At 42.3% G+C, this 27,703-nt stretch overlaps 1 protein-coding gene across 3 annotated transcripts; it reads right to left on the bottom strand.

Moving 5' to 3' along the window:
- On the bottom strand, positions 1-27,662 carry slc25a44a (solute carrier family 25 member 44a). 3 transcript variants are annotated; one of them, XM_055662703.1, is made up of 4 exons: positions 27,383-27,662; positions 15,910-16,565; positions 13,673-13,800; positions 1-5,130 (listed from the first exon to the last, which is right to left on the bottom strand). In XM_055662703.1, the coding sequence occupies exons 1-4, from the start codon at positions 27,463-27,465 to the stop codon at positions 4,942-4,944; spliced, it is 1,056 nt and encodes a 351-aa protein (XP_055518678.1). In that variant the 5' UTR covers positions 27,466-27,662; the 3' UTR covers positions 1-4,941. The 3 variants fall into 3 exon arrangements, with proteins under 3 accessions (XP_055518678.1, XP_055518676.1, XP_055518677.1); XM_055662701.1 differs by having other exon boundaries at positions 27,387-27,660; XM_055662702.1 differs by lacking the exon at positions 27,383-27,662 and adding an exon at positions 25,441-25,724.
- Positions 27,663-27,703: the final 41 nt, after the last annotated feature.

Here is a 27,703-nt window from a genome sequence, read left to right as displayed (position 1 = left end):
GCTTTTAAAAATACCTTTATTTCTGAAAACACTGCAGGGGAAAGTAACTTTGATATTGCGAGTGTATCAAACGCCTTCTTCACCATCTTGTCCAGCTGCGTTGCCAACTTCATTGAACTATGTACCTGCACCTCTCATTTGTTTCTGTTTCTGCAATATTCCCTTGAACCTGGAGTATTGCGTACAGTTTTGGTCTCCTAATCTGAGGAAAGACATTGTTGCCATAGAGGGAGTACAGAGAAGGCTCACCAGACTGATTCCTGGGATGTCAGGACTTTTATATGAAGAAAGACTGGATAGACTCGGCTTGTACTCGCTAGAATTTAGAAGATTGAGGGCGGATTTTATCGAAACTTACAAAATTCTTAAGGGGTTGGACAGGCTAGATGCAGGAAGATTGTTCCCGATGTTGGGGAAGTCCAGAACACGGGGTCACAGTTTAAGGATAAGGGTGAAATCTTTTAGGACCGAGATGAGAAAAACATTTTTCACACAGAGAGTGGTGAATCTCTGGAATTCTCTGCCACAGAAGGTAGTTGAGGCCAGTTCATTGGCTATATTTAAGAGGGAGTTAGATGTGGCCCTTGTGGCTAAAGGGATCAGGGAGTATGGAGAGAAGGCAGGTGCAGGATACTGAGTTGGATGATCAGCCATGATCATATTGAATGGCGGTGCAGGCTCGAAGGGCCGAATAGCCTACTCCTGCACCTATTTTCTATGTTTCTATGAGCCCTACCATTTATTACATACTTCCTGCTCTAGATTGTGCAGTGGGCTGAGTGTACCAGTGGCAAAGGGGATGCAAGCTCACATAACCAGTAGTCTGAAGAAGGGTCTCGACCCAAAACCTCACTATTCCTTCTCTCTAGAGATGCTGCCTGTCTCACCGAGTTAATCCAGCATTTTGTGTCTGTCTTCGGTGTAAATCAGCATCTGCAGTTCCTTCCTACACAGCAGCCATTGCAAGCAGGGTTTTGTTCAATGCAGATCACGGGAGCCTTGAGTTGTACTGATACTGTCAAGAACAAACAAACAGTATAATGAGTGATTGTTAACGTGCAAAAATGAAGCGGTTGTTTTCAAATCATACATTGTTCACTACTTTGAGCGTGATTTTTATTTATGTTTTTGGGATGTAAGCATCAGCATTTTTGTCCATCTCTAATTAACCTGGGAAAGCCACCTACTTGAACTGCTGCAGTCCTTTTGATGAAGGTGCTCTTGCAGTGTCCATGGGCAGGGAGTCTGGGATTGGGCACTAATGAACGACCAGCAATGTCTTTCCAAGTCAGTATGGAGGTAGCAGCCACTCGCACTACGACCTGTAGGTGGCAGTGTTCCACTGCATTCTTGTTGGTGCAGAATTCACAGGATTGAAATGAGAAAGCTACTAAGGTTACCAAGGTAAAAATGAGAAAATCTAGTAAAGTCAGGGAGCTTTAGGATATTAATATATTTTATATACATACTTAGTTAATGTGATTAGGCTGAGAGTGGAGACACAACGGGCTCCAGATGCTGGTTTACAAAAAAAGAAGACACAATGTGCTGGAGTAACTCGCCGGGTCAGGCAGCAACTCTGGAGAACATGGATGGATGTTTTGGGTTGGGATCCTCACAAGATTAGAAGTTGTTCAGCCAGAGTTGAACACACTTCTCGGCATCTGCACAATGGTGTCTGTCTTGCGCTTCTTGTGTGTGGTGGTGGAACGATTGGTGGAAACAGGGCCGCGACGTGAACGCTCTTTCCTTGACCCCGGTCTCAAAGTCATGTGATATGAAGATGTTGGCCTTGGGACAGTGAGATATCAGGGTGATCAAGGGGCGTGGGGTATGGGGGTGCTGATCTGTGTCAAGGGTGTTCATGTAACAATTTTGGAATGAATTCCATGTACACGGAAAAGAATCATGAAACCTATTCTGATTATTGATTAAAAGACAACATTTTGGTGTACTCATATGGTAGGTAATATACCAGCCTTGGAAAAGACTCAGAAAAAAGCTACAAGAATGAACAGTTTCAAAAAATGTCACTTGGATAACTAGACAAAAAAACATTGGTCACTGAAAGTGATACATTAATCAATGACCAACATTGATTGTCACGATATATTGGATGATTTCAATAGACTAATAAGAATAAAGCAACTAAACACCAATAGAACATTATTAGATGTTGGGCTGTTCTTCCTTGTCGTAGTAGAGAATGCCAGGAGTGTAATTACGAGCAGTTTCTGGTGTCATAGAGTTGGAATTCATCTCTCTCTATTGGATTGCACAGTAACAAGATTACACACATATCCTTCCATGTATCAGCTATTAGCACAATGTTTGCAGTTAATACATCCTAGACACAGTTATTCAGTTTGCTCCTATCTATATTTAATCTTCCTGATAATTATAGAAATTAATAACTTCCTGAAATCTTCAGAATACAGATTCCTCAACGTGCCAGCTATAATTATACTTTAACAAATATTGCTGTTGAACTTGTATTTGCTTTACAACAAATTGGTTAATAGCAGAATTTATAACAGAAGTAAAAACAAGAACAATGTATCTTATTTTAAAATGGAATATATTTGAAGTATATTTTGTATTCTCATTCTCATCCAATTATCCCCCGACACCTGACCCTAAGTGAGCTGAAAACTGTATCAGGTTCCAATGCCCAGTGTAACAATGAAAAACTTTATGAAGTTTTTGTACTTACCATCTGAAAAGTCCATTACTAATCAATTAATTAAATGTGAATAGATATCCATTTAACACACAGATCTCTTTATAGCTATTGTTAAAGATTAGTAGTGTCTTACTGCAAACGTCCACTGGCATTAAAAACCTGTGAACTGAAAAATAAGGGACAAAACAGCACTCCAGGTCTGATACAATTATACCATTGCTCACTTTGTTCCCATCCCAGAGAGTGTTTACAGAATTACACTAATGCGCTGGGAGGGCTACATGTAAAGGCACTTAACAAAACAAATGCTTGTATGAGTAGCAGTAAACCTTCAAAAGTTCACTCAATGAAAGATCAGCAAATGTTAATTCTGTTACATTTTGCTAAATAGCTTAAAATTGCTTCAACGTAAGATCAAAGACTTGAAGATGATACAGCATTTTACTCATTCAACATCGGTACAACAAACAAAATCAGAATGAATCGATTTCCTTTTTCTGCATACGTTAGATGCCACATTTACAGTTCATTCAGAAAATATTCAGACCCCTTCACTTTTTCCATTGTTACAGCCTTATTTTAAAATGGATTCATTTCTTTTAACATCAATCTACACACAATACCCCAGAATTAAGAAGCGAAAAGAGGTGTTTACAAATGTTTGCAGTAATTAGAAATAACTGAAATATCACATTTACATAAGTATTCAGACATTTTGCTAATAAACACTCACAATTGGGCTTAGGTTCATTCTGTTTACATTGATTATCCTTGAGATGTTTCTACAACTCGATTGGAATCCACCAGTAATAAATTAAATTGATTGTACATGATTTGGAAAAGCACACACGTGTCTATATAAGATCCCACAGTTGACAGTGCATGTCAGAGCAAAAACCAAACCATGAAGATGAAGGAATTGTCCATAGACCTCCGGGACAGGATTGTGTCGAGACACAGATCTAGGGAAGGGTATAAAACAATTCCTGCAGCATTGCAGGTCCCGAAGAGCACAGTGGCCTCTGTCATTCTTAAATGGAAGAACTTTGGAACCACCAGGACTCTTCATGGTGCTGGTTGCCCGGCCAAACTGAACAATCGGGGGAGAAGGGTCTTGGTCAGGGAGGTGACCAAGAACCCGATGGTCACTGACAGAGCTCCAAAGTTCCTTTGTGGAGATGGGAGAATCTTCCAGAAGGACAACTATATCTGCAGCATTCCACCAATCAAGCCTTTATGGTGGAGTTGCCAGATAGAAGCCACACCTCAGTAAAAGGCACATGACAGCCCACTTGGAGTTTGCCAAAAGGCATGAGAAACAAGATTATCTGGTCCGATGAAACCAAGAACTCTTTGGCCTGAATGCCAAGCGTCATGTATGGAGGAAACCAGGCACCGCTCATCACCTGGCCAATACCATACCTACGGTGAAGCATGGTGGTGGCAGCATCATGCTGTGGGCATGTTTCTCAGCAGCAGGAACCGGGAGACTAGTCAGGATCGAGGGAAAGATGAACGGAGCAAAGTACAGATAGATCCTTGATGAAAACCTGCTCCAGAGCGTTCTGGACCTCAGACTGGGGCAGAGGTTCACCTTCCAACAGGACAACGACCCTAAGCACACAGGCAAGACAACGCAGGAGTGGCTTTGTGAGAAGTCTGTGAATGTCCTTGAGTGGCCCAGCCAGAGCCCGGACTCGAAACCCGTGCATCGATGTCCACATCCAACCTGAGAGAGCTTGAGAGGATCTGCAGAGAAGAATGGGAGAAATTACCCAAATACAGGTGTGCCAAGCTTGCAGCGTCATACCCAAGAAGACTTGAGGCTGTAATCGTTGCCAAAGATGCCTCAACAAAGTACTAGTAAAGGATCTGAATACTTATGTAAATGTGATACTTCAGTTATTTCTTTTTAATTACTTTGCAAAAATTTCTAAACACCTGGTTCCGCTTTTTTTATGACGGGGTATTGTGTGTAGATTGATTATAACAAAAATGAATTTTATCCATTTTAGAATAAGGCTGTAAATGTAGAAAAAGTGAAGGGGTCTGAATACTTTCTGAATGCACTGTGCACTCAGGTTAACAAAATATCTGAGTATATGTGAAACACAATTGGCTTCTGGTTCTGTGGATCTCCATGACTGGAGTTCAGTAATGTCCGACAGTGAGGGTGCATGTAAGAGCCAAAGTTTGACACAGCAGCAGTAAAAAACGCAAAACATTTTTGTGCACTTTATTCCAATGCAATACTGGTTTTACCAATGTCTAGTTGCCACAAATTCTTCTTTTAAACTAATCTTTTTCAATGTTTCGTAACCAACCACTAAGGCAAGAGCTGTTGGAGCTGTAGATAAGATGCGAGCGGTGAGCCCCTTGGTGAAGCCCCACGCACCTTCCTCTCTCAGGAGCTGCCTGAAAGTGTCACTTATCGATTTGTCCCCCACCTGAATGTGAGAAAAAAACATTTGACAAGTCCCATGAAGTTGTACGGATTGAGAAATTTCAGTGTTTCCGATTGATTGAGTAGACACAATATGTAGGAAGAAACTGCCGATGCTGGTTTAACCCGAAAATAGACACACAAAGCTGGAGTAACTCAGTGGGACAGGAGGCATCTCTGGAGAGAAGGAATGGGTGACGTTTCCGGTCGAGACGCTTCTTCAGATTAGAATTGGGTAGACCTTGAATTCTACTCAACATCATGTCTTTCTTGCTTATACTATTCTTCAAACTTAGATAACAACAGCCAAAACATACAGAAAACAGTATCTCCTTCCTTGAAGGCAGACACAGAGTAATTGTTTAATTCTTCTGCCTTATTGTTATTCCCAATAATACATTCTCTGTCTGCAAGGACTCACACTTGGGATCATTGTTTTTATCCATTGTATCTATCTTCTATAATACTAAAACTCTGATCTTGACCGCTTTTGGCCCACTGCGCTGCGATTTCCGAGAGAGCGCCGCCACCTACGGCCGTCATTTTTGTCCACCTCACTCGGAGCCCCCTTCCACCTTACGGGTGCGGAGGATTTTACCCATCGATGACAAATCAGAGAGATATTAATTATTTTTTTTAATTCACCATTCTCTCTGCTGCTCCTGCTGGAGGGAGGGGGAAGGTCTATAAAACCAGGAAGTGGTGTGCCTCACTCAGTCTCTGCAAGATGGATGAAGCCAAGGGTCACGTCTCTCTGAGCTCTGAATAACACTGAACAAATGTCTACACAATTGTGAGTACCCTTAATGTGGTTTGAAAATGAAAATATGGTTTGTTTGAAGTAAAAAGGCACTGCCTGCAAATGGTTGTTTGGGTGCTTTGGCTTGAAGTTGAAAAGCATTACTTACTGCAAATGGTGGCTTGGGTACTTTGGCTTGAAGTTGAAAGGCACTACTTACTGCAAATGGTGGCTTGGTGCTTTGGCTTGAAGTTGAAAGGCACTACTTACTGCAAATGGTGGCTTGGGTGCTTTGGCTTGAAGTTGAAAGGCACTACTTACTGCAAATGGTGGCGTGGGTGTATTGGCTTGAAGTAGAAAGGCACTACTTACTGCAAATGGTGGCATGAAGTTGAAAGGTACTACTTACTGCAAATGGTGGCATGAAGTTGAAAGGTACTACTTACTGCAAATGGTGGCTTGGGTGCTTTGGCTTGAAGGTGAAAGGCACGACTGCAAATGCACTTACTTCCTGTTTGCACTCTATATTGATTTTAGATAAAACGCTACCACTTACGGCTGTGATTTTTGGCCATCTTACTCAGTCCCCCTCCGCTGAGCAGGTGCAGAGAATTCTTCCCATCAATGAAAAATAAAAGTGTTATTAGTGTTTAAAAAATGTTGAGAATCTCTCTCCTGTCAATCACACCATGAAAGCCACACTTTTTCCGGTGGGAGGGGGAGGGGTTATAAAACCCGGAAGTGTGGATGTGGCTTAGTCTCTGCATGATGGGGGAGGGAGAGGTCACGACTATGTCTGAGCTGTTAATCAACTGAACACATTGAATGTCTACCGAACTGTGAGTTTGGTGTTTTGTGTGGATTAATGGTGGTTTCACCCTGCATGAAATGGTATGAAGCTGCATTTGAATTTGGTGGCCTTGCACCCTGCTTGAAGTGGTTGGAAACTGCATTTGAATTTGGTGGCCTTGCACCCTGCTCATAGCGGTAAGAAACTGCACTTGAATTTGGTGGCCTTGCACCCTGCCTGAAATGGTAGGAACATGGATTTGAATTTGGTGGCCTTGCACCCTGCTTGAAATGGAATTTCAAGGAATAGACATGTCAACTGCCAGCCCACCAGCCATGAGTGAGCTGCCAGCAGATCAGGCTTGAGGGACTGAGCTGCCACCCCAAGAACCCATGCCAGCACTCCAGAAAGCCACCCCACTGGCCACCAATATTGGAATTGGTGGAGATGTGGAATATTGTGTCGGGGGACCAGCCCTCCCGTGTGACATGGGACCCAACGAGTCCCACTTAATCTAGTATATTACTAAAACTCTCATCTTGTTTGTACCTTTATTTGTTTATTTGTTTGTATGCTTGTACCTTTATTTGCGCAAAAACGGTACATAATAGCGCTACAATTTTTGGCCCACCTCACATTGTCCTGCGATGTAAATGAAACAAGTTTCGTTCAGATTGATGTTATATTTTATAAGTTATTGACATTTAAAACTTAAAATAACTTAAAACAGCGTCCCTACTTTCCGCCCACGCGTGCGCAGTGGGGCCTTTCTGCATTTTCAGATCGCCCTTAATGGAGGAGAGGAATAAGGGACTGAAGAGGGAGGGTGAGATGCATTCACATTGATCTTATTTTTTACAAGTTATTGCCCTTTTAAACACTAAAAACGTCAGCTGCACCTGTGCAGTTGGGGGCTATGGGTGAGTGGTGGAATATTGAGTTGGGGGAACGGGACCCAACGGGTCCCACTTATTATACCAATAAAAGTCCCTGCTGTCCAGTTTTCTCATGAGTCTACACTTAGATTTTATCTTCCGTTTCTTTATTAATTTTGGGTCTTCCTTCAATGGGTTCTAAAATATAATTAATCCTCAGGTTTGCTGCCACTTTTGGCAACTTTAGGTCTCTATCTTGGACTTAATTATCTCAGTCTTAGTTGAACCACTGTTCCTGTTGGACTTTTGTGATTGAAAGAATGTTTTTGCCACTCTCGACCCATGGTTTCACACTTTGCTTCGTTTAAACTTAAGACCTTTGTTTCACATTAAACTACTTCATATTCACACACGGTGTCAAATTTTATCACATGCTCACTCATTCCCAAAGACCCCTCAACAACAAGGCTATCAATTAACCCTTACTGCACAAAACTGAGATACAAGATAGCTTTCTTCCCAGTTGATTCCTCACATATTGACCCAGTAAAGTCTCTTATTTATAATACACAACTTCATCTTTCACTTCATTGTGGCAAATGAAATTTGCTTTAATCTATATGAAGGTTAAAGTCTCCCATGGTCACTATATTTAGAGTCATACAGCATGGAAACAGGCCCTTCAGCCCAACTTGCCCGTGCTGACCAAGATGCCCTATCTACACTGGTCCCACCTGCCCATGATTGGCCAATATCCTTCTAAACCTTCCTTATTCATGTGCCTGCCCAAGTGTCTTTTCTTGTTTCAACATTGATCGAGTTTTCTGGTTTAGGTTAAGCCCTGTACTACAACTATTTTGAGCCCTATAAATAACTTCTATCACTGTTTCCTGACTGTGGTTATTTCTTAGCTCAACCCAAGTTGATTCTAGTTAAGCATCATGATATGATAGGCCAAGATCAGTTAATACCACTGCACAGATCTCCTCCCATATTCATACTTTATGTCTGAAGAAGGGTTTCGGCCCGAAACGTTGCCCATTTCCTTCGCTCCATAGATGCTGCTGCACCCGCTGAGTTTCTCCAGCTTTTTTGTGTAACCTTCATACTTTATCACCTCTTTCCTTTTCATCTGTCCTTCCTAAATGTGAACAGCCTGGAATATTTAACTCCAAGCTCTCATGTAACCACCTGTCAGTAATGGCAATCTTCTTATCGAGTCCACAGCCAGAACTGAACACACTTCTCGGCATCTGTATACAATGGTGCCTGCCTTGTCGCTTCTTGTGCGCAGGTGGTGGAAAGATTGGTGGAAACAGGGGCGCGACGTGAACGCTCTTTCCTCGACACCAGTAATGCCAATGGGATCCTCTCCATTTACTTTGATTTATACCATTAATTAATTTACCTGATTACAAATTTGGCAAGTGGTCAGCACCCTTAATATGGTCATGTTTAATATTGTGTCTGTACTTTGACCCCCTTTACTGCATGGCTGAGCTTTTGCCGTTTGTTTATTTCGGTTTACCACATTTTTAAACTTCCCCTTCCTGCTTGGTTTTCTCCTTCTTGAATTCCCTTTGAGGTTACTAGCACAATTATTGTTCAGTAAGACTACACTGAAACAGTTATCAGGGTGTTTACAATATGACTACGTAAATTTTTGATTTTTGATAAAGTATAAACTGAAGATCTTGAGAAATGAATAAGGTCCACATTTGGAAGTGAAAAATGAGGAAACAATGCAATAGGAGTAACTAGTATAACAGGTAAAATATGCAGTCTATTTGAAACTGTATCAACTCCATTATCTGAGCATTTACATAGAAACATAGAAATTAGGTGCAGGAGTAGGCCATTCGGCCCTTCGAGCCTGCACCGCCATTCAATATGATCATGGCTGATCATCCAACTCAGTATCCCGTACCTGCCTTCTCTCCATACCCTCTGATCCTCTTGGCCACAAGGGCCACATCTAACTCCCTCTTAAATATAGCCAATGAACTGGCCTCAACTACCCTCTGTGGCAGAGAGTTCCAGAGATTCACCACTTGTATTTATTGTGGCCGTCAGCATGGTATTGAGGCTACTTGGTGCACTGTAGAATAGGTGATGAAAATCATACATCAAGAACTGGGATAAACCTTTTAAAATTGTGATGAGAAATGTCTTCAATACATAACTGATGAACTTTTGGAATTCTCTATCACGAATGGCGTTGAGGCTCAGTCATTGTGTTCATTCAAAACATCAGTGAATAGGTTTCGAGCCATTTACGGAATCAAGGGCTTTGGGGGAAATGGCACTGAGGTATAAGATCAGACATGATCTTAACAAATGGCAGAGCAGACTCCAAGGGATGGATAACCAACTATTGGTTCTATTTCTTCCAGAATCTGAATGGTGGCAGAGTCTTAAATCCAACAAATGAGGCAGGGGTTCTAACCTCATCATGGCAGAAATTATATATTTTGTTATAAAAACCCATCTAGTTCACTAACGTTCTTCAGGAAAGAAATCCATTGCTCGTACAATGGGCCTGCAGAACTGAACATCATTCAAAACTGCTGTACTAAAGAGGAACAAGGACTAAGCTGATGGAACACTAAATTACAACACAATGTAGTCAGTCCAAATGGACCAACATCATTGTCTTCTGGAAAGTTTATATGATGTCTCACAGTCTCATCAATCAACAGGCTGAGACAGCAATTCTGGGTACAATTAGTCTCATTGACAAAATCAAATTGTGAGAGGCGAGGACAGTGGTTTTAAAATAGGAGGGAGTAGACCTGGGAGTCCTCAACATGATTCCAAATAACACAGAGCCTCCCAGTTTCAGGCCAAACAAGGGTAAATCTTCTGATGACCGTCTGGTGCCCTCCTTTAGCTAATCTTCTTCTTCTTGCGTATGGCGTGCACAGCCTAAAGTTGTAGGACAACTTGGTCTATTTGATCTTGTTTGATTGTGCATGCCAGGTTGATTGCATTCACTGAAACAGTGCAGACCACGTGAAGGTTGCAATCTCCCACCATCCCTTAGCTAATGAATCAATGGGATACCATGTATAGCATGGAAACAGCATTGAGAGTAGAAGGACACAAAATATTCAGCCACTGGGGGACTTTAATGCCATGCCAGTAAGATTAGTTCAGTGGCAGCTGGATGATTCTCAAGGGGGGGGGGGGGGGGGGGGGGGGGGGGGGGGGGTGGGGGGGGGGGATATGAAAGATTAGGTCTGTGGCAGGAAGTGAATGAACAACATGAAGGATAAACCTATTGACCTTCTCATCACCAAATCTACATATTGTTGCAGCATGAAAACACAAGGAACCACAGATGCTGGAATCTTTAGCATAGGAGCATCTTGAGTGTTGGAGCCACTCAACAGGCCAGGCAGCATCTGTGGGGAATGTACAGAAGATGATTCAGGTTCAGTCACTTGAGAGCAGAGAGAGATCCCAACCTTTGGGGTGGCACAGTGGCGCAGCAGTAGAGTTGTCAGAGACCTGGGTTCGATCTTGCCTACACGTGCTAGTTTGTAGGGAGTTTATACGTTCTTCTGTGACCCGAGTGGGTTTTCTCCAGGATCTCCGGTCTCCTCCCACAGGTTTGTAGGTTAATTGACTTGGTATAATTGTAAATTTTCCCTAGTGTGTGTAGGATAGTATGTGTATGGGGATAGCTGGTCGACGTGGACTCGGTGGGCCAAAGGGCCTGTTTCCGCACTGTATCTCTAAACGAATCTAAATTAAACCTGAAATGTCATCTGTCTATTTCCATCCACAGTTGTCTGACACACTGAGTTCCCCCAGCAGTTTATTTCTTGTTGTGGCCACATATCACAAAATTGTGCAGAGAAAAATGCCACCTTCAGCTGGAAGATATTCTCCATCCTGCTTAATGGAAGCACACACGGGCTTCAATGAGGAGCCGAGAGTCAGCAGGGGCAGATGAACTGTATTATTATCAGAACCGGCAATCTCATGGCCTGGCATAATCTTACTTGACCATGACAATCTAGGTTATGGACCAACACAAGTTCAATGAAGTGCAGAAGGGAATGTTGGCAGCAGCTCCAGATGTACCTCAACCTGAGCTGCTAACATTGCAGCAACATATGCGTTACACAGCAGACGGACCATACAATAAACAGTATGATAGATTGAATAAAGAAACAAAAACAGCGACACAAGGAACTGCAGATGTTGGTTTAGAAGATTGAGGGGGGATCTTATAGAAACTTACAATATTCTTAAGGGGTTGGACAGGAAGATTGTTCCCGTTGTTGGGGAATTCCAGAACAAGTTGGTCACAGTTTAAGGATAAGGGGGAAATCTTTTAGGACCGAGATGAGGAAAACATTTTTCACACAGAGAGTGGTGAATCTCTGGAATTCTCTGCCACAGAAGGTAGTTGAGGCCAGTTCATTGGCTATATTTAAGAGGGAGTTAGATGTGGCCCTTGTGGCTAAAGGGATCAGGGGGTATGGAGAGAAGGCAGGTACAGGATACCGGGTTGGATGATCAGCCATGATCATATTGAATGGCGGTGCAGGCTCGAAGGGCCGAATGGCCTACTCCTGCACCTATTTTCTATGTTTACTAAAAAACAGAAAGTGCTCGAGTAATTCAGCTGGTCAGGCTGCATTTCTGGAGGACATGGATAGGGGATGTTTCTGGAGGACATGGATAGGGATGTTTTGGTCAGGACCCTTATTCATACTGCAAAAAAGGCCAATGTATAGTGCTGATGATGTACAGTGGACTTCCAACCAAACTTCTTTAGTTCAATCTATCATTCTTTATTGCATGGTCCTTCTGCTGTGCAGCTCATATGAGGGAGATAGATGAAGCAAATCTGAAGACCAATGTCTGACAAGTTCAAAAACAATGGCATGGTAATATGTGGAGATTTCAATGACTTTAACCGTAACTTGGGTAGAGAATTATTTTATCACATTCTGGAGCTTTTTGTTTTAGCCGATAGTTAGCGTGATCAGCAAAAGGGGAACGGTGGATTCTGGATTTAGTTTTGCATGATGAAGTTGGGAAGTAAGAAAAATGGTGGGGGATAAGATTCTCAATTCAGATAGATGGTATTGTCAGTACAAAAAGGCAAAACAATAGGACTAAAGGTTTGAAATTGGGGGAAGTGAAAGCCGAGAAGTGAAGTTAGCAAAGGGAATTGGAAACAGCTACTTGAAGGTCAATCAGTCTCAGAGAAAATAGAGGCAAGCCATTTTGGGTAAACACAAAACATAAGATTGGACTGACAAATTTAGAGTTCCCAGAATGAATAGCTGTATCGAGAGTTAGATAAGACAATGATAATGTGTGAATGATTGTGGACGATTAAATAAAATAAGAGAAGAGTCTAAAGACATCCACCAGATTATATACCAGGGAAAACAAAGAACCACAGTCATTGCTGTGGTTTCAGTGTTCCATGTTACTGTGACCCAGTAATTTGGGACTGTGAAATGTTACTTGGACATGCTGCTGCTACAGCATGCAGATTGTTTGAAGGAAACATTTTAAACTAAAAAAGAGCTAAAATGCTTGCAGCTCTTTCACTCTTTCAGAGCTCGCAAGTCAGAAAAATGTTTAAAGGCATTAAACGTTGAACCTGAAGATAAGAATGTATCCGTTTCCTCTGCTAACCTTTTGTTAGCCAACATCCTCTGAAGGCTTGCATCAGTGACATTGCATGTCAAAGGACGACTCTTGCTTATCTCCGCCATGAACTGTTTCTTCAACACAAGCATGAGCAAGCAGTGCCAACAGGCTAGTCAACCCTGAAGTGTTTCAATTAAGTATAAAATATGATACTCATCCGGAAACAAAATCTCTAATGGGTAATCCAAATCTACACAATAACCTGTAGCAACTTGCCAAACCTCATCGGCCAACTAAATGACAGAGTAGAGAAATGGAAATGCTATCACCTTCACGTCCCTTTCAAGTCTCACCTCCCTAATTTGGACAAATTGTTATTCTTTTCCATCGTCACTGGGTAGAAATCCTGGAAGCTCAAACTAGCTGCACATTTAGACATTTGCTTTTCAAAGCCCCCTGGAATGCACATTAAATGTTGGTCTTGCTGATGGCATTGGCAAGCTTGGAATGAATGCATCCTCACCTGAACCCTTGTTTTGATCACATCCATTGGGTTGGTGACTGTACATGCTGCAATTGCTGCCATTGGTCCAGCTATTCCTTGAATAATCAGATGAGGCCATTCAATGGGAGTCCATTTTGAAATTTGCTCTAAATGATACACGGAAAAACAGGGAATGAATACATACAACAAGATATTTTTTCACCCAGATACTTCTTGCAATCTTGCAAGCATGTGAGGTTTTTTCACAGATAAGTTGTTTTAAACTTGTTTGGGTGGCATAGTAATGCAGCTGGTAGAGCTGCTACCTTACAGCGCCAGAGACACAGGTTCAATCCTGACCTCTGATGCTGTTTGTGTGGACTTTGCACGTTCTCCCTGTAACCACGTTAGTTTCCTCCGGGTGTCGTGGTTTCCCCCCACATCCCAAGGATGTGTGGGTTGTAGATTAATCGGCCTCTGTAAGTGTGTAGGAATGCGAAAGTGGGGTAATATAGAACTAGTGTGAACAGGTGATCGATGGTCAGCGTGGATTTGGTGGAGCGAAGGGTCTGTGTCCATGCTATATCGCCAAGATAAAGTAAATAAATGGTTACCAAGTATGACTAACATATGTCCTTCAATATCTATCTTGTTTGAACTAATTCTATAAATGGAAGATTATTGCTTCACCTTTATACACTATTAGAATCCACAGTGAGAGCAGAGATAATAATACCAGGAGTAAATGCTTTAGGTCCTTGCACCACCATTTGATATATTTTTTCTTTCCAATTCTCTGAATCTTCAATTTCCCTATAGTCCATTATCTCTCTCTGTTCTAAATACACTTTATTGATCACCCGTAGTAGATGCACCAGAGAATGCCTAAAAATCATAATTCTCAGACAGCAGAAATTCTACCTCCTCTCTGCATTAAATACTAGTCCCTTATCCTGTTGAGATCTCGTTGATATTGTATTGTAAACAATCTGCCTAGGATAATGCAAACCCATTCCGAGCCTTTTAAATTTTCTGATACTCAAACTGATCAGAAACGAATGTTTATTACTGGGTCTCTGGAATGGGCGGATTCGCCTTTGAAGGTAGGACGGGGAGTAGATTTGTATCCACTAGAGTTTAGAAGAGTGAATAGGGTTAAACATATAACATTCTGAGGGGTCTTGCCAGGGCTGATGTGGAGAGGATGTCTACTTTTGTGCAATTTCTGTGAATGACTTGGACCTAGCTGGGATAGGCATGATGAGGAAGTTTGCAGCTGATACCTCATAATAAGATGTACTGTACTTTGCACAACTTTTGCCTATATGTTTGTCTATAGATTCTTGGCCTGATAATAATGTTAGTACAAGGGCCATGTTGAGCTCTTAAAATTGTAGACAGCAGTGGAGTACAATGTTGAGAATCCACTCCATTATGCTTATTGGTAATGCTAAGCATGCACAGAATGGAAGATGTCCCCAAAGTGAAGAAGGGTCCTTGTCTCTACAAAGGCTGTAAGATGTGCACTCCTACCACTGAAAAGGTTTTTCCTCATCTCAGTACTAAATTGCCTACCCCTTATTCTTAAACTGTGGCCCCTGGTTCTGCACATTGAGAACAAGTTTCCTGCATCTAGCGTGTCCAATCCCTTAATAATATTGTATGTTTCTATAAGATTGCCTCTCATCTTTCTAAATTCCAGCGAATACAAGCTCAGTCGCTCAATTTTTTCATCATATGACAGTCCAACTATGCTGGGAATTAACCTCGTGAACCTACACTGCATTCCCTCAATAGCAAGAATGCCCTTCTTCAAATTAAGAGATCAAAACTGCACACAATACTCCAGGTGTGGTCTCACCAGGGCCCTGTACAACTGCAGAAGGACCTCTTTGTTCCTATACTTAATTCCTCTCTTATGAAGGCCAACATGTCATTAGCTTTCTTCACTGCCTGCTGTACCTGCATTCTTACTTTCAGTATGTGGAAGGAAACCGGAGCACCTGGAGGAAACCCACTTGGTCACAGGGGGAAACTCCACAAAGACAGCACCCGAGGTCAGGATCGAACCAGGGTCTCTGGTATTGTGAGGCTGCACCAACCTGTTGCCCTCTATTCAGGTTACATACAACTCTCAGGAACAGAACCCTACCATACGCTGGGAGGACCTACAATGCTGATTGCGCGCTGCATTTAAACATCGATTCGTTCCAAGTTATTTGTTCCCACTACATTTAATAAAAGGATGATATGAGAGGGACTGTAATATCACATACCTGCAAAGAAGTGGTAAGAAGGCCACCACACTGCACTGTGAGGAATGTACATCAACAAGGCAGCTAAATATCCTCTGTAAAATCCTCGTGGGCCATCAATCTTGAAAATGTTAACAATTATCTCCTTTGCCTGGCCAAAGTTTCGTCTGGTAGTGCCTGGTATCTGGAACATCTCTAATCGGCCCCTGTAGCCTTTCTGGCCGGCCATCATTATGTGCTGGGAAATTACATCGCTGGGCACTACGAAGCTCTGTGCCACAATGGATGCTGAGCCTCCAGCTATAATGGACTTAACTGTATTATTGTCGCTGTAGCGGGATACGTACATGCGCACCAGTTCATAGGTCGTAACGTACGCTTGGCCAGAGATTAGGGTAAACGCATTCACCAGAAACCCTCTGTAAAGTCCTCGTATCCCCTCAAATTTTAGAATTTTACTGAATGCGTCAGAAGTGCCTTTGTAATGGGTCCTGCCTTTTTGGACCTGAAGCCGTGTTCTAATCAGTATGATGGGATAAACTCCTAAGCGGATTGACAGAGCCATGAGAAAACCAACAGAGTAGAATTTTTTCTTGTCCATGTCCTCCCATTCTATTATCCGAATGTTTCGTTCTGCTTGCATTTTGAACACTCTCGTTTTTGCCAACCACAGCGATCTGTAAAAGGACAGGAAGGATGCTGAGTTTCAGAATCTCTGTTGTAAACTAAAGACAACCTAAAAATGTATGGCAGATTAAAGCTCCTCTCAAGTTCAAGAGTTTTCCTATAAATGCTTGTAATATGAACCAAACAATTCATATGAAATTATATCAAATGAATGAAAAGAATGTGACCCTGCACTGAATAACAGTCAGAATAGAAATTCCTCTTCCACCATTGCTCTCAACATTCCAGGAATTCTGGAGGCAAATATATCATCTGCAGATGCTCCATTTCACCACTGCAACAGAACCAAGACCTAGTATTCTCTTTTGAAGATGAAAACCATTAAACTGAACCTTTTCTCTAATTGGCTGCAGAGTGGGATAGCTTGTCGAGCCACTGCCCCACAGTAGGGATCCAGGTTCAATCCTGACCTTGGGTGTTGTCTGTGTGGGTAGTCTGCATGTTCTTCCTGTGACTGCGTGGGTTTCCTCCGAGTGCTCTAGTTTTCTCCCATATTTACCTGGCTCATGTGGTTAATTGGCCGGTGGACAACATCCTGGACAGTACAGCTCACCCCCACCATGACACACTGGTCAACCTGAGGGGTATCTTTAGCAACAGGCTGGTTCAACAAGATACAATACAGAACGCCACAGGAGATCATTTTTCCCTGTGGCTATCAAACTCAACTCCTCCCCCTTCTGTCGTGGGGTAGACTGACCCCCCCCTTCCTCCCCCCCCCCTCCCCAATCTTTACACATCTCCAAACATTTCCACTAATCACATGAATTTCATATTTCTTTCATCGTGTTGTGTTTTATGACCGTTAGTAGACCAATTTCCCTCCTGGAATAAATACATTTCTATCGTATCGTACCGCGCGCGAGTTACCCTGACCCTGTGGGTGAGTGGTAGGATCAGACAGGGGGAGGGGGCAGTGTTGCTGAGAATGTTGGATAAATATAAATGCAATTAACTTACAGTAGTGCAAATGGATGCTTGATGATTTGCCCAGACTCAGTTAGCTGAAGTTATTCAATTAAAAAAACCAGAAACGATGAGAGAATGGGACAATTCTGATGTTCAATGTTACTGGGCATCCTTGTACGTTGGTCACAGAAAGTAACATGTAGGTACAGCAGAGAGTAGCAAAGGTAAATGGTACGTTTACCTTTATTAGGATACCAGAATATCTTACTAATATTATATAGGATCTTAGTTAGACCAGAGTAATTTTTAATTCCTTTCCCAAAGAAGGATATACTTGCTACAGAAAAAATGTAGCGAGATTCACCAGACTGCTTCCTGGATACCTGACATGGTAGGTTGGTCATAAGAGAAGAAATTGAGTAGGTCGGGTCTCCTCTAGAGATTATAGTAGAATGAGAGATTACCTCATTGAAGCATTAAGAACTAGAAATTATTCACATCAGCGGAATATGGAGGCTAAGACATTGACTGTATTTAAAAATAAATCAATAAAGGGATAATGAATGGTATCATCACATATAAATAGGGAGAGGACAGGAAATTGGTTTTGTGGTAGAAGAGCATCTGTTATCTTGTCCAATGAAGACTGCTGGTCTTTTTCTAATTTCTTATATTCATCTAATTTAATTTTGATGAGCCATCTATATAAACTTCCCAGCAAATATATGATTTCAAAGTTGAAATTGAAATTGAACTGTCTGCAAGCATGAAAACAAACCTCCTGGTTTATCCCCATTAATCTACATAATGCAACATCCCATTTTGTCATTAACTGTTGATCAGAAAAAGGCATACACTTTGCCAAAGATCAGGTCTGACAACGCCCACACAAGTGCAGAAAAAAAATATGACTGTACACCAAATCGAAACTGGTACAAGTCAGTCAGCAAGTTGGACCAGTTTCTTTTCTCAGTTAAGAGAAAATTTTAATCTCAATAAGCAGGATACGCTCACAGCCCGAGCTGCGCCCCCTCATCCGCCACCCCAAGAACAAGACGTACCTTGCACACCATCAGCTTCTGCCCCTACGGGGAGCGTGTTCCTCTGGAGTTGGAGCGGGGCTGGGCTGGAGTTGCTGCTGGCTGTGGGTCTCTGGGATCTCCGTGCTTGCAGTGGGCCTGGTGGGCCTGGGGGTCGGTGTCCCGTTGGTCCTGACGTCTCCGGCCACCCCCCTGGACAGGAGCTGAGACTGGGAACTGTACCGCCCTTGCCCCCTCCCTCTGCAACTTCAAACAACCCCACTCTCCTGCTCACCTAACCCACCCACCACCTTTCCCTCCCAACTCCAGCCCCGTCCCGACCCCCTGGGAAACTGAAGGGAGCGACTTCCCCGGGGCGACTGGCATCGACCTGTTGGCATCGCCGACGTGAAGACAGTGCAAAGACCCCGCGCCAGTGCAATGGGCGGGGAGCTGGGGAGGGAAGGGGTCACACACATGGCCGGGAAGCACAGGGGCGTAGGTGGGGGTGGTGACAGATAGGGCCAACAATGAGTGGAGAAAAACAGAAACACCGACGTGCAAAGGAGACCTACAACAGTGCATGATCTCTCTCGCGTTATGGCAGGTGATTGTCGCTGGGAAACTGAAGGGATCCACAATCTGCTGCTGCCTGCCCGCTGAGTTAAAGAGTTCCCACGGTAGACTCACGATACACTAAGGTAAACGCACGGGCCACTACGTTATTACAACGAGTTAAAATGTTTCAATTCTTAACCACAAGAGTAAAATTGACTGGTGGAAAATTTCAAACATGTTTGATTTTTTGCAAGAGTCGCCAAGTTACACGAGTACCTGCCGTTAGCGCCACGATGCACTACGTTGCGTCCACGAATGCCTACGCTAATCGTACGTTATCACCACGAGGTTTAACTCGGGTTACCTCTTGTGTCAACTCGCAACGTGAGAATGGCCTTTAAATATTAAAAAAAGGATGAAAAGACAGACAGACGACCGTTGGCGAGGCTGCCATCGCTGATGGCACCACCCGGTGGTTTTACATGACATGACATGAAATATGAAGGTGGGTTGGACAGAAGATCAAGAAAGAAAGTGGGCTTACAATGAGGGTAATAAGAATAATGCAATAATATTGACAAAGATAATTATGAGGATCTGTTCATGCAATGGACATAACAGTTGCCTTGAATGATAAGTTGTAGACACAACTAGGGTACAGGCTGTTTAAGATCCAAACATATGCACTAAGAGCAGATTAAGACGTAATCACGCGGTACAGTATGTTTTCTACTTCATATGTCTTTAATCATTTTGAGATATCACAAAAGTTATACCCTAACATGGAGTTATATCAGACCCTTTCCCTGGTATTCACTCGACTTATCTTGAGAAGGCAGTGACAGGCACAGTTCTATTACTTCTTTACATCAGAAAATGTGATTAGCTTTGGGGTACTGAACTTACCATTGACAGCATCGAAGGCATAATAAAATAAGAGGGCCAATAACATTTATATCACAATATGGTGTTGTATCAGGCTTTTTAATTCAGAGATGCTGCTTTCAAAAAACAATGTTCTGCCATACTTCTGCATACAGCAACTGAAAGACACTACACTTTCAGTGACAGAGATGGAGTATTGCTGCTACTTCCCAGGTTGAGTAGCAGGACAGTAATTTAGATTGGACAATGGACAACAGGGTTCTCCAGGTAGAGCGGTGACATGGCAGGCAGTGCTTGTTTCAGATATATTGGATGCTCAAGAGCTACAAGACCATGAGCCCTGTAGGTTGAAAGGGCCACTTTCCACATAACTGTATAAGAGGTAAGAGTGTTGTAAAAACGTAATAAGGTGGATGAGTTGAATGTGCAGATAGTTATTAATGAATATGATATAGTTGGGATCACGGAGACATGGCTCCAGGGTGACCATGGCTGGGAGCTGAATATCCAGGGATATTCAATATTCAGGTGGGATAGACAGAAAGGAAAATGAGGTGGGGTAGCGTTGCTGGTTAGAGAGGAGATTAACGCAATAGAAAGGAAGGACATTAGCCTGAGGATGTGGAATCGATATGGGTAGAGCTGTGAAACACTAAAGGGCAGAAAACGCTGGTGGGAGTTGTGTACAGGCCACCTAACGGTAGTAGTGGAGTTGGGGATAGCATCAAACAGGAAATTAGAAATGCGTGCAACAAAGGTAAAACAATTATAATGGGTGACTTCAATCTACATATAGATTGGGTGAAGCAAATTGGCAGGGGTGCTGAGGAAAAGGATTTCTTGGAATGTATGCAGGATAGTTTTCTAAACCAACATGTAGAGGAACCAACGAGAGAGAGCAGGCTATTCTAAACTGGGTATTGAGTAATGAGGAAGGGTTAGTTAGCAGTTGCTGACTAAAGAAAGTGATATCTCCAGGGTGAATCATATCAGAAATAATGTGCATACTGAGGGCATTCCTTGAGAGTCATGAATTATTGCTGACTCTACAGGAGGCAAATGGTTAATGGATAGGTACATGCTTATTTTGCTGTAGTTTGAGTGAGGCAGGTGTTGCAGTATGAAGGCAATAAAGTTCTAGGCCAAAACGTGTTAACTATTGAACAATGTACAGAGACAACCATGCAATTAAGACACAGACCTGCATATTGATGGGACAAGCTGAAAGTGAGAATTAGGCCTGGGTGAGATATCCCAGAGGAAAAGATGTTTAAAATCAAGGACAAATAGAAGTGTTTATTATAAGGAGCCAGAGTCAAAGGCAGTAACTTGACAATTTCAGAACAATAAAACTATTCACTAACTTCAATGGCAGGCAGTTGGGACGAACAGTCCATCATGTATTTCAACAGTATGAGAGCCAGTTCGCAGGAGTTTCACGACAACAGCTGCAGACTACAACAAAGCTTGAAGCAAAAATCTCAGCATTGTGTAGTATACACCAAGTTTGGCAAAGTCACAAACGCTAGAAAAGATGCAAGTTTCCGAGAAGAGCTAAATGTGTGCGAGAGCATCTGTAGAAGACATTCTGAATTTCTTCAATCTCCTCAGGAAATGGAAGCATTGGCGTGCTTTCTTGGTTGTCACAACAATGTGCTTCTCAATCATTTCCTCATATGCATCAATGATGCTGATTGGGGCATGTACTCCACCATGCTTCCTGAAGTCAACAATTAGCTCCTTTGATAGACATCCCTTCCTACCCAAAACACCCCAGCCCCAGAAACCTTCCCCAGCAACCGCAGAGATAATAATAATAATAATAATAATAATAATTTTATTTATAGAGCACTTTAAAAACAAACATAGCTGCAACAAAGTGCTGTACATCACTAATCATTGACAAAAAAGTTAATACACACCAAAAATAACAATCAAAAGAAATAGTAGGAAAAGACATGTAAAATAAAGAAACATCAAAAACACCACAAACAGAAGCAAAGCCTCAGGCATGGTCAAAAGCCAGGGAGTACAAATGCGTTTTAACACTGGATTTGAAGATGGACAGTGAGGGGGCCTGTCTGATGTGCAGTGGCAGGGTGTTCCAGAGTGCCGGAGCAGCAACAGAGAAGGCTCTATCCCCTCTGAGCCTCCGACTAGACCTCGGTACCTCCAGGAGCAGCTGACCAGCTGACCTGAGGGACCGGGCAGGAGTGTATGGGTGGAGCAGCTCAGAGAGGTAAGGCGGGGCGAGCCCATTCAGAGATTTAAAAACAAATAACAGTAACTTAAAATGAACCCGAAAGTGCACCGGGAGCCAGTGTAGGGAGGCCAGAATTGGCGATATGTGCTCCCTCTTTCGAGTCCCTGTTAAAAGGCGAGCAGCAGCATTCTGAACCAACTGGAGACGAGCCAGTGAAGAACGAGCAACACCAAAATAGAGCGCGTTACAGTAATCCAGCCTAGATGTAATAAAGGCATGGATTACTGTCTCAAAATGCTGCCGCTCGAGAATGCAACAACTGTCCATATACCTACTCTCTTGACTCTGTACAGGGACCCCGACAGTCCTTTCAGGTGAGGCAGAGGCTCACTTGCACCTCCTCCAACCTCATCTACTGTATCCGTTGTTCCAGTTGTGGGCTCTAATACATAGTAGACTGGGCTATAATTTCACTGCACACCTTTGTTCAGTCCGCCTGGGCCTACGTGATCGCCCAGTAGCCAAACACTTTAACTCCCCTTCCCATTCCCATACTGACCTTTCTGTCCTGGGCCTTCTCCATTGTCAGGATGAGGCCAAACGCAAATTGGAGGAACAGCACCACATATTTCACTTGGGAAGCTTACAACTCAGCGGTATGAATATTGATATCTTTAACTTCGTAATCCTTGCATCCCCTCTCTCCATCCTTCCCCCACTAGTTGTTGCACTAGTTTCACTACACCCTGCTGAGTTTCATTGTCGGTACAACTCGTTTCCACCTAGCCCACAGCTAAAAATGGATCGTTTCCTTGATCATTACTTTTTGCATCTTTCATTCATTTGTTCCACATCTCTCTATACCACCGTCTATATCTCTTGTTTCCCTTTCCTCTGACTCCTAGTCTGAAGAAAGTTCTCGACCTGAAACGTCACCCATTCCTTTTCTCCAGATATGCTGCCTGACGCACTGAGTTACTCCAATTTTTTTGTGTCTATATTCGATTTAAATCAGCATCTGCAGTTCCTTCCTACAAAATTAGCTCCTTTGTCATAGTCATAGTGATAGTGAGGGAGAGGTTATTGTCCTGACACCATATCACTCCTTCCTGTATTCTGTCTTATCATTGTTTGACTCCGATCTTGAGTCCATTGTTTGACTAGGATTGCCAAGTGTTGTGGTCATGAGATAGTGAGTGACAGACAGACTTTAGGTCAGACACGTGACTAATCTCCAATGCCAGTACAAGATAAGTGTTTTGTGTAGGAAAGAACTGCAGATGCTGGTTTACACCGAAGATAGAGACAATATGCTGGAGTAACTCAGCGGGACAGGCAACATCTCTGGATAGAAGGAATGCGTGACATTTTGGTTGAAGAAACAGTTTGAACTTGCTCAGCAAGTTCTCCAAATCTTTTTATATCTCACCTGATATAAACTGCTTCTTCAGGTAGGCAATGCCAATAAGATGTCAATTATGATCTAAGATAGCTCACGCAAGCATTATTTCCTATACTTCTACTCCCACCAAAAAATCCTGCAGCATATTATACAGCTCTTGATTTTGCTAACTCAGGTAATGCTTTGGTCACATTACGGAGAAGCCAAGAGAGGGAATTACATTGAAGGATTTAAATAACATTATACATTAACACAATTGAAAATGAATATGCAGGTTTCTGCTGAATGGGTAGATCTTCAATGATAATCTTTCATAAAGAATAAAATAAAATAATTCAGATATTCCTCCCACGATACCTCTAGACAGAGGAAGTATTATATTTCATTCATATTGAGCCACCCACTATTTTGTTTCCCTTTGGCTTCACGGCACCTAGTATCACTGAAAATCATTCAAGGCAGTCTCCTTGGCTGTTATCCAAATAACTTACCCAGTTCTGTTTCCCTTGAGAATTGTTTCTGTTCTAATACTCATATGATATATCAATAAACAACAATTATTTACTGCTCCTGCAAGGTTGATTTGGAAAAAAAGCCATCAACTTGCAGAAGTTTCCAGAACCTACAGTGCCCTCCATAATGTTTGGGACAAAGACCCATCCTTTATTTTTTTGCTTCCACAATTTGAGATTTGTAATAGAAAAAAATGACATGTGGTTAAAGTGCACATTACCAGATTTTAATAAAGGCATTTTTATACATTTTGGTTTGGCTGGATGTCCAAGTACACTTATCAACCCTATCCAATCAAATAACCTTTTTACTATCATCGATATAGTTACAATTAATATAAAGAGAAATTAATTTAAAAAAATTATATTTTTCCATAAAAATCACCCTTCCTACAATAATCTGCGAATAAACCTTCCAGGGGTATACCCTCCTGAGATGTGATCATATAATCACAGGTGACACTAGTGCAGCATCGAGAGAGCAAAGCAATCTTTCTAGTTCAGGTGACATAATCACAACAGAAATAAAATAACCCATGATAATATTTCAAAATCACAGGGGTAGGTGTGAAAGATCCATGAAGAGCTGATCAATAATTATTTTTTTACAGCAATGAAGCAGGTTATTTTGTTATTATTGTGTTGCTGAATGTGGAATCTTGCTCTGGGTAAACTGGCAATTCATTTGTGCAGGAAGGCAATGCAGATGCTGGTTTACACCGAAGATAGACACAAATTGTTGGAGTAACTCAGCGGGACAGGCAGCATCCCTGGATAGAAGGAATGGGAGATGTTTTGGGTCTAGACCCTTCTTCAGACTGAGCATCAGGAGAGAGAGACAAGGAAGAGTAAGAAATCAAAATAGATGAAGCTCAAGGAAAAAGTAGAATAGACCATTGTTTACTAGAAGTTGACAACAAAGCAAACAGAGATACAATATAATCAGGGGGACAGTCAGACTGGTCAGAACACTGGGAAGGGGAGGGATGGAGAGAGAGGGAAAGTAAGGGTTACTTGAAGTTAGTGATGTCAATAGTCGTATCGCTGGGGTGTAAGCTGTCCAAGCGAAAATGCAATTAATTTTCTATATTAGTAATTATACTTCAGAAGAACTTCATTGGGTTTAAGTCAATTCAGAAGTGCAAAATAGGCTGAATAAATTCAAGTAGTTTCTTCGTTTGTAGAGCCTCCAAGGCAATCCTTGTACAATCCCAAGTATTACTAATGCCAGATGACACTGATGCATCTCAAAGTCTAGAGAGGGAATTATATAGTGTAGGTTCAAAGGCATCTGTTGTTTGAGGGCTCCCTGATTTCTCACAGGGATGAGAGTGGAGTGATGCAAGTCAGGAGCGTGATGGAACACTCTCCACTTACCTGGATGAATACAGGTTAAGCAATTGTTGAACAGCTCGTCATCACCTTGGATGAAGCAGCCTTCTTTATTGGTATTTCAACCATCAACATAAACTGATTCACCCCCACCATCACTGGCAAGACAAAATAGGTCAATGAGCAAGTTGTGAGAACACAAAAAGCCTGAGGTTAAATGACTGGGCAAGAATTTGGCCGATGGAGTATAATGTGAGATAATGTAGTTAGCCAGTTTAGAAGGAAGAATGGAAAAAATAGTAGATTGATTCTACATAATGTTGTTGTACAAATGAATCTGAAGATCCTATTACATGAAACACAGAAAATTAGCATGAAGTTATAGCAAGGAATTAGCAAAGTTATTAAATTATTGGCTTTTATGGAGTATAAAAGGTGGGTTGTTTTTTTTAACAGCGAGGCTGGCTGTCAGAAGATACAGCTGGATTCAGTCTGAGGCGGGGTCTCAGCCCAAAACATCACCTATTTGTTCTCTCCAGAAATGCTGCCTGACTCGCTGAGTTACTCCAGCATTTTGTTTCTACCTTGGATTTAGATCAGTTTAGTATGAGTGTTGTAATGGCAGATAGAGTTTAATATGATCAAGTGTGAGATGTTGCACTTTGGAAGGTTGGATGTAAAAGGAAAGTATACAGTTAATAGCATAAACCCTTACAGCGTTGATGTGCAAAGAGATCTTGGGGTCCAAGTTTATAGCTCCCTGAAAGTAGGATCACAAGTAGATAGAATGGTAAAGCAGATGTATAGTATGCTAGCCTTCATCATTGTAGAATTGAGTATAAGAGTCATGAAAAGTCATATTACAACCATGAAATTTTGATTAGGCTGCATTTGGAGTACTGTGTGAAGTTCTGGTCGCCCCCATGACAGGAAGAATATGGAGACTGTGGCGATGATACAAAATAAATGTACCAGAATTTGGCCTGGATTTGAGGGCGTGACCTTTAAGAGTAGGTTGGACAAACTTGATTTATTTCTTCTAGATCAAAAGAGGTAGACTTTATATAAGTATACTAAATTATGAGAGGCATAGAGAGGCTAGACAGTCAGAATATTTTTCCATGAAAATATCAAAGATGAGAGGGCATAACATTAAGGTGAGAAATGAGGGGGAAAGTTTCAAGACAGTGTGCTGGGCAGGTTTTTGTTCAGGCAGGCTTTTAAATAGGCACATGGATATCAAGGGAATGGTGGTGGTGCAATATGGATCAAGTGCAGGCAGAGGAGATTAACTTGATGTCATGTTTGGCACAAACATTGCTGATCAATTGGTCTGTTCCTTTGTTGCACAACATTCAAGGTTTATAGAGCACTACTGATATTGCACCTGGAAGTTCATTTTGATCTCCATATTTAAGGTTCATTCGATTGATTCACATTGTTTTGGGCAGATATAGGAAGAAAGGTTTCTATCCTTGGAGTTGAGAAGAATGGATTGTGATTTTATTGAAAGATTCTTAACGGGACCGACTGTGGATATCTATGGGCCACAGGCTCTCATTTCATATGAAATGTTATGTATCTTTCCAATTCTCCACCCCAGAGGAACAAAGGAACCTTGCTGAGACATCCAATGATCCCTGAATACATCAGCACTGGTAGATAAATTGGTTTACGGAGCCATATAGCCTACTTGCATTCATTAGCTGAGGCATAGAATACAAGAACGTACAACTATACAAGTCTGAAGAAGGGTCTCAACCCGAAACGTCACCCACTCCTCTCCAGAGATACTACCTGTCCCGCTGAGTTACTCCAGCTTTTTGTGTCTATCTACAACTATTAAAAAATTAATTAGCCATAGCTTAATTTACAGTATGTGTGCAATTCTCGTCACTTATGGGCAGACAGCAGAAGCCAAGATTGGATTAGTCATGACCTTATTGAGCGGCTTCCTCTTAAATATTATGGTTGTTGTGTGTACTACCTACCAAATCCAACACTGAACCTGCTGCACGCCTCCAGCAGCTGGGCAGGTGTATGTTGCAGATAAGAACACAGTCGGAGCATGGACTTTCATCACCAGGATCCCCTCCAAGGCGCACACCATCCTGATAGAATTCCTTCGCTGGATCCAATTGGCGTAATTATTCACTCCTAATTATTCACTGTGGACAATACTTCCTCAAAGGCAACGGCAGCTGGGCGACGCCGGACAGGTGGAGATGGGCGAGGGTGTCACTGCCCCTACCCCTACCTCACCAGGCCCCTACCCCACCAGGCCCCTACCCCACCAGGCCCCTACCCC

This window comes from Leucoraja erinacea, chromosome 36 (genome assembly GCF_028641065.1).
Source record: "Leucoraja erinacea ecotype New England chromosome 36, Leri_hhj_1, whole genome shotgun sequence".
Taxonomy (NCBI): domain Eukaryota; kingdom Metazoa; phylum Chordata; class Chondrichthyes; order Rajiformes; family Rajidae; genus Leucoraja; species Leucoraja erinaceus.
The sequence above is the reverse complement of the archived record's forward strand: the minus strand, read 5'-3'. Positions and strand labels throughout refer to the sequence as shown.

Excerpts from the sequence above, each read along its gene's own strand:
- slc25a44a (XM_055662703.1), bottom strand. The coding sequence starts at position 27,465 with ATGCTCCGACTGTGTTCTTATCTGCAACATACACCTGCCCAGCTGCTG. Across the intron at positions 16,566-27,382 it reads TTCAGTGTTGGATTTGGTAG|ATCGCTGTGGTTGGCAAAAA; the intron begins GTAGTACACACA and ends GTCCTTTTACAG. Across the intron at positions 13,801-15,909 it reads TTCTTACCACTTCTTTGCAG|AGCAAATTTCAAAATGGACT; the intron begins GTATGTGATATT and ends TGTATCATTTAG.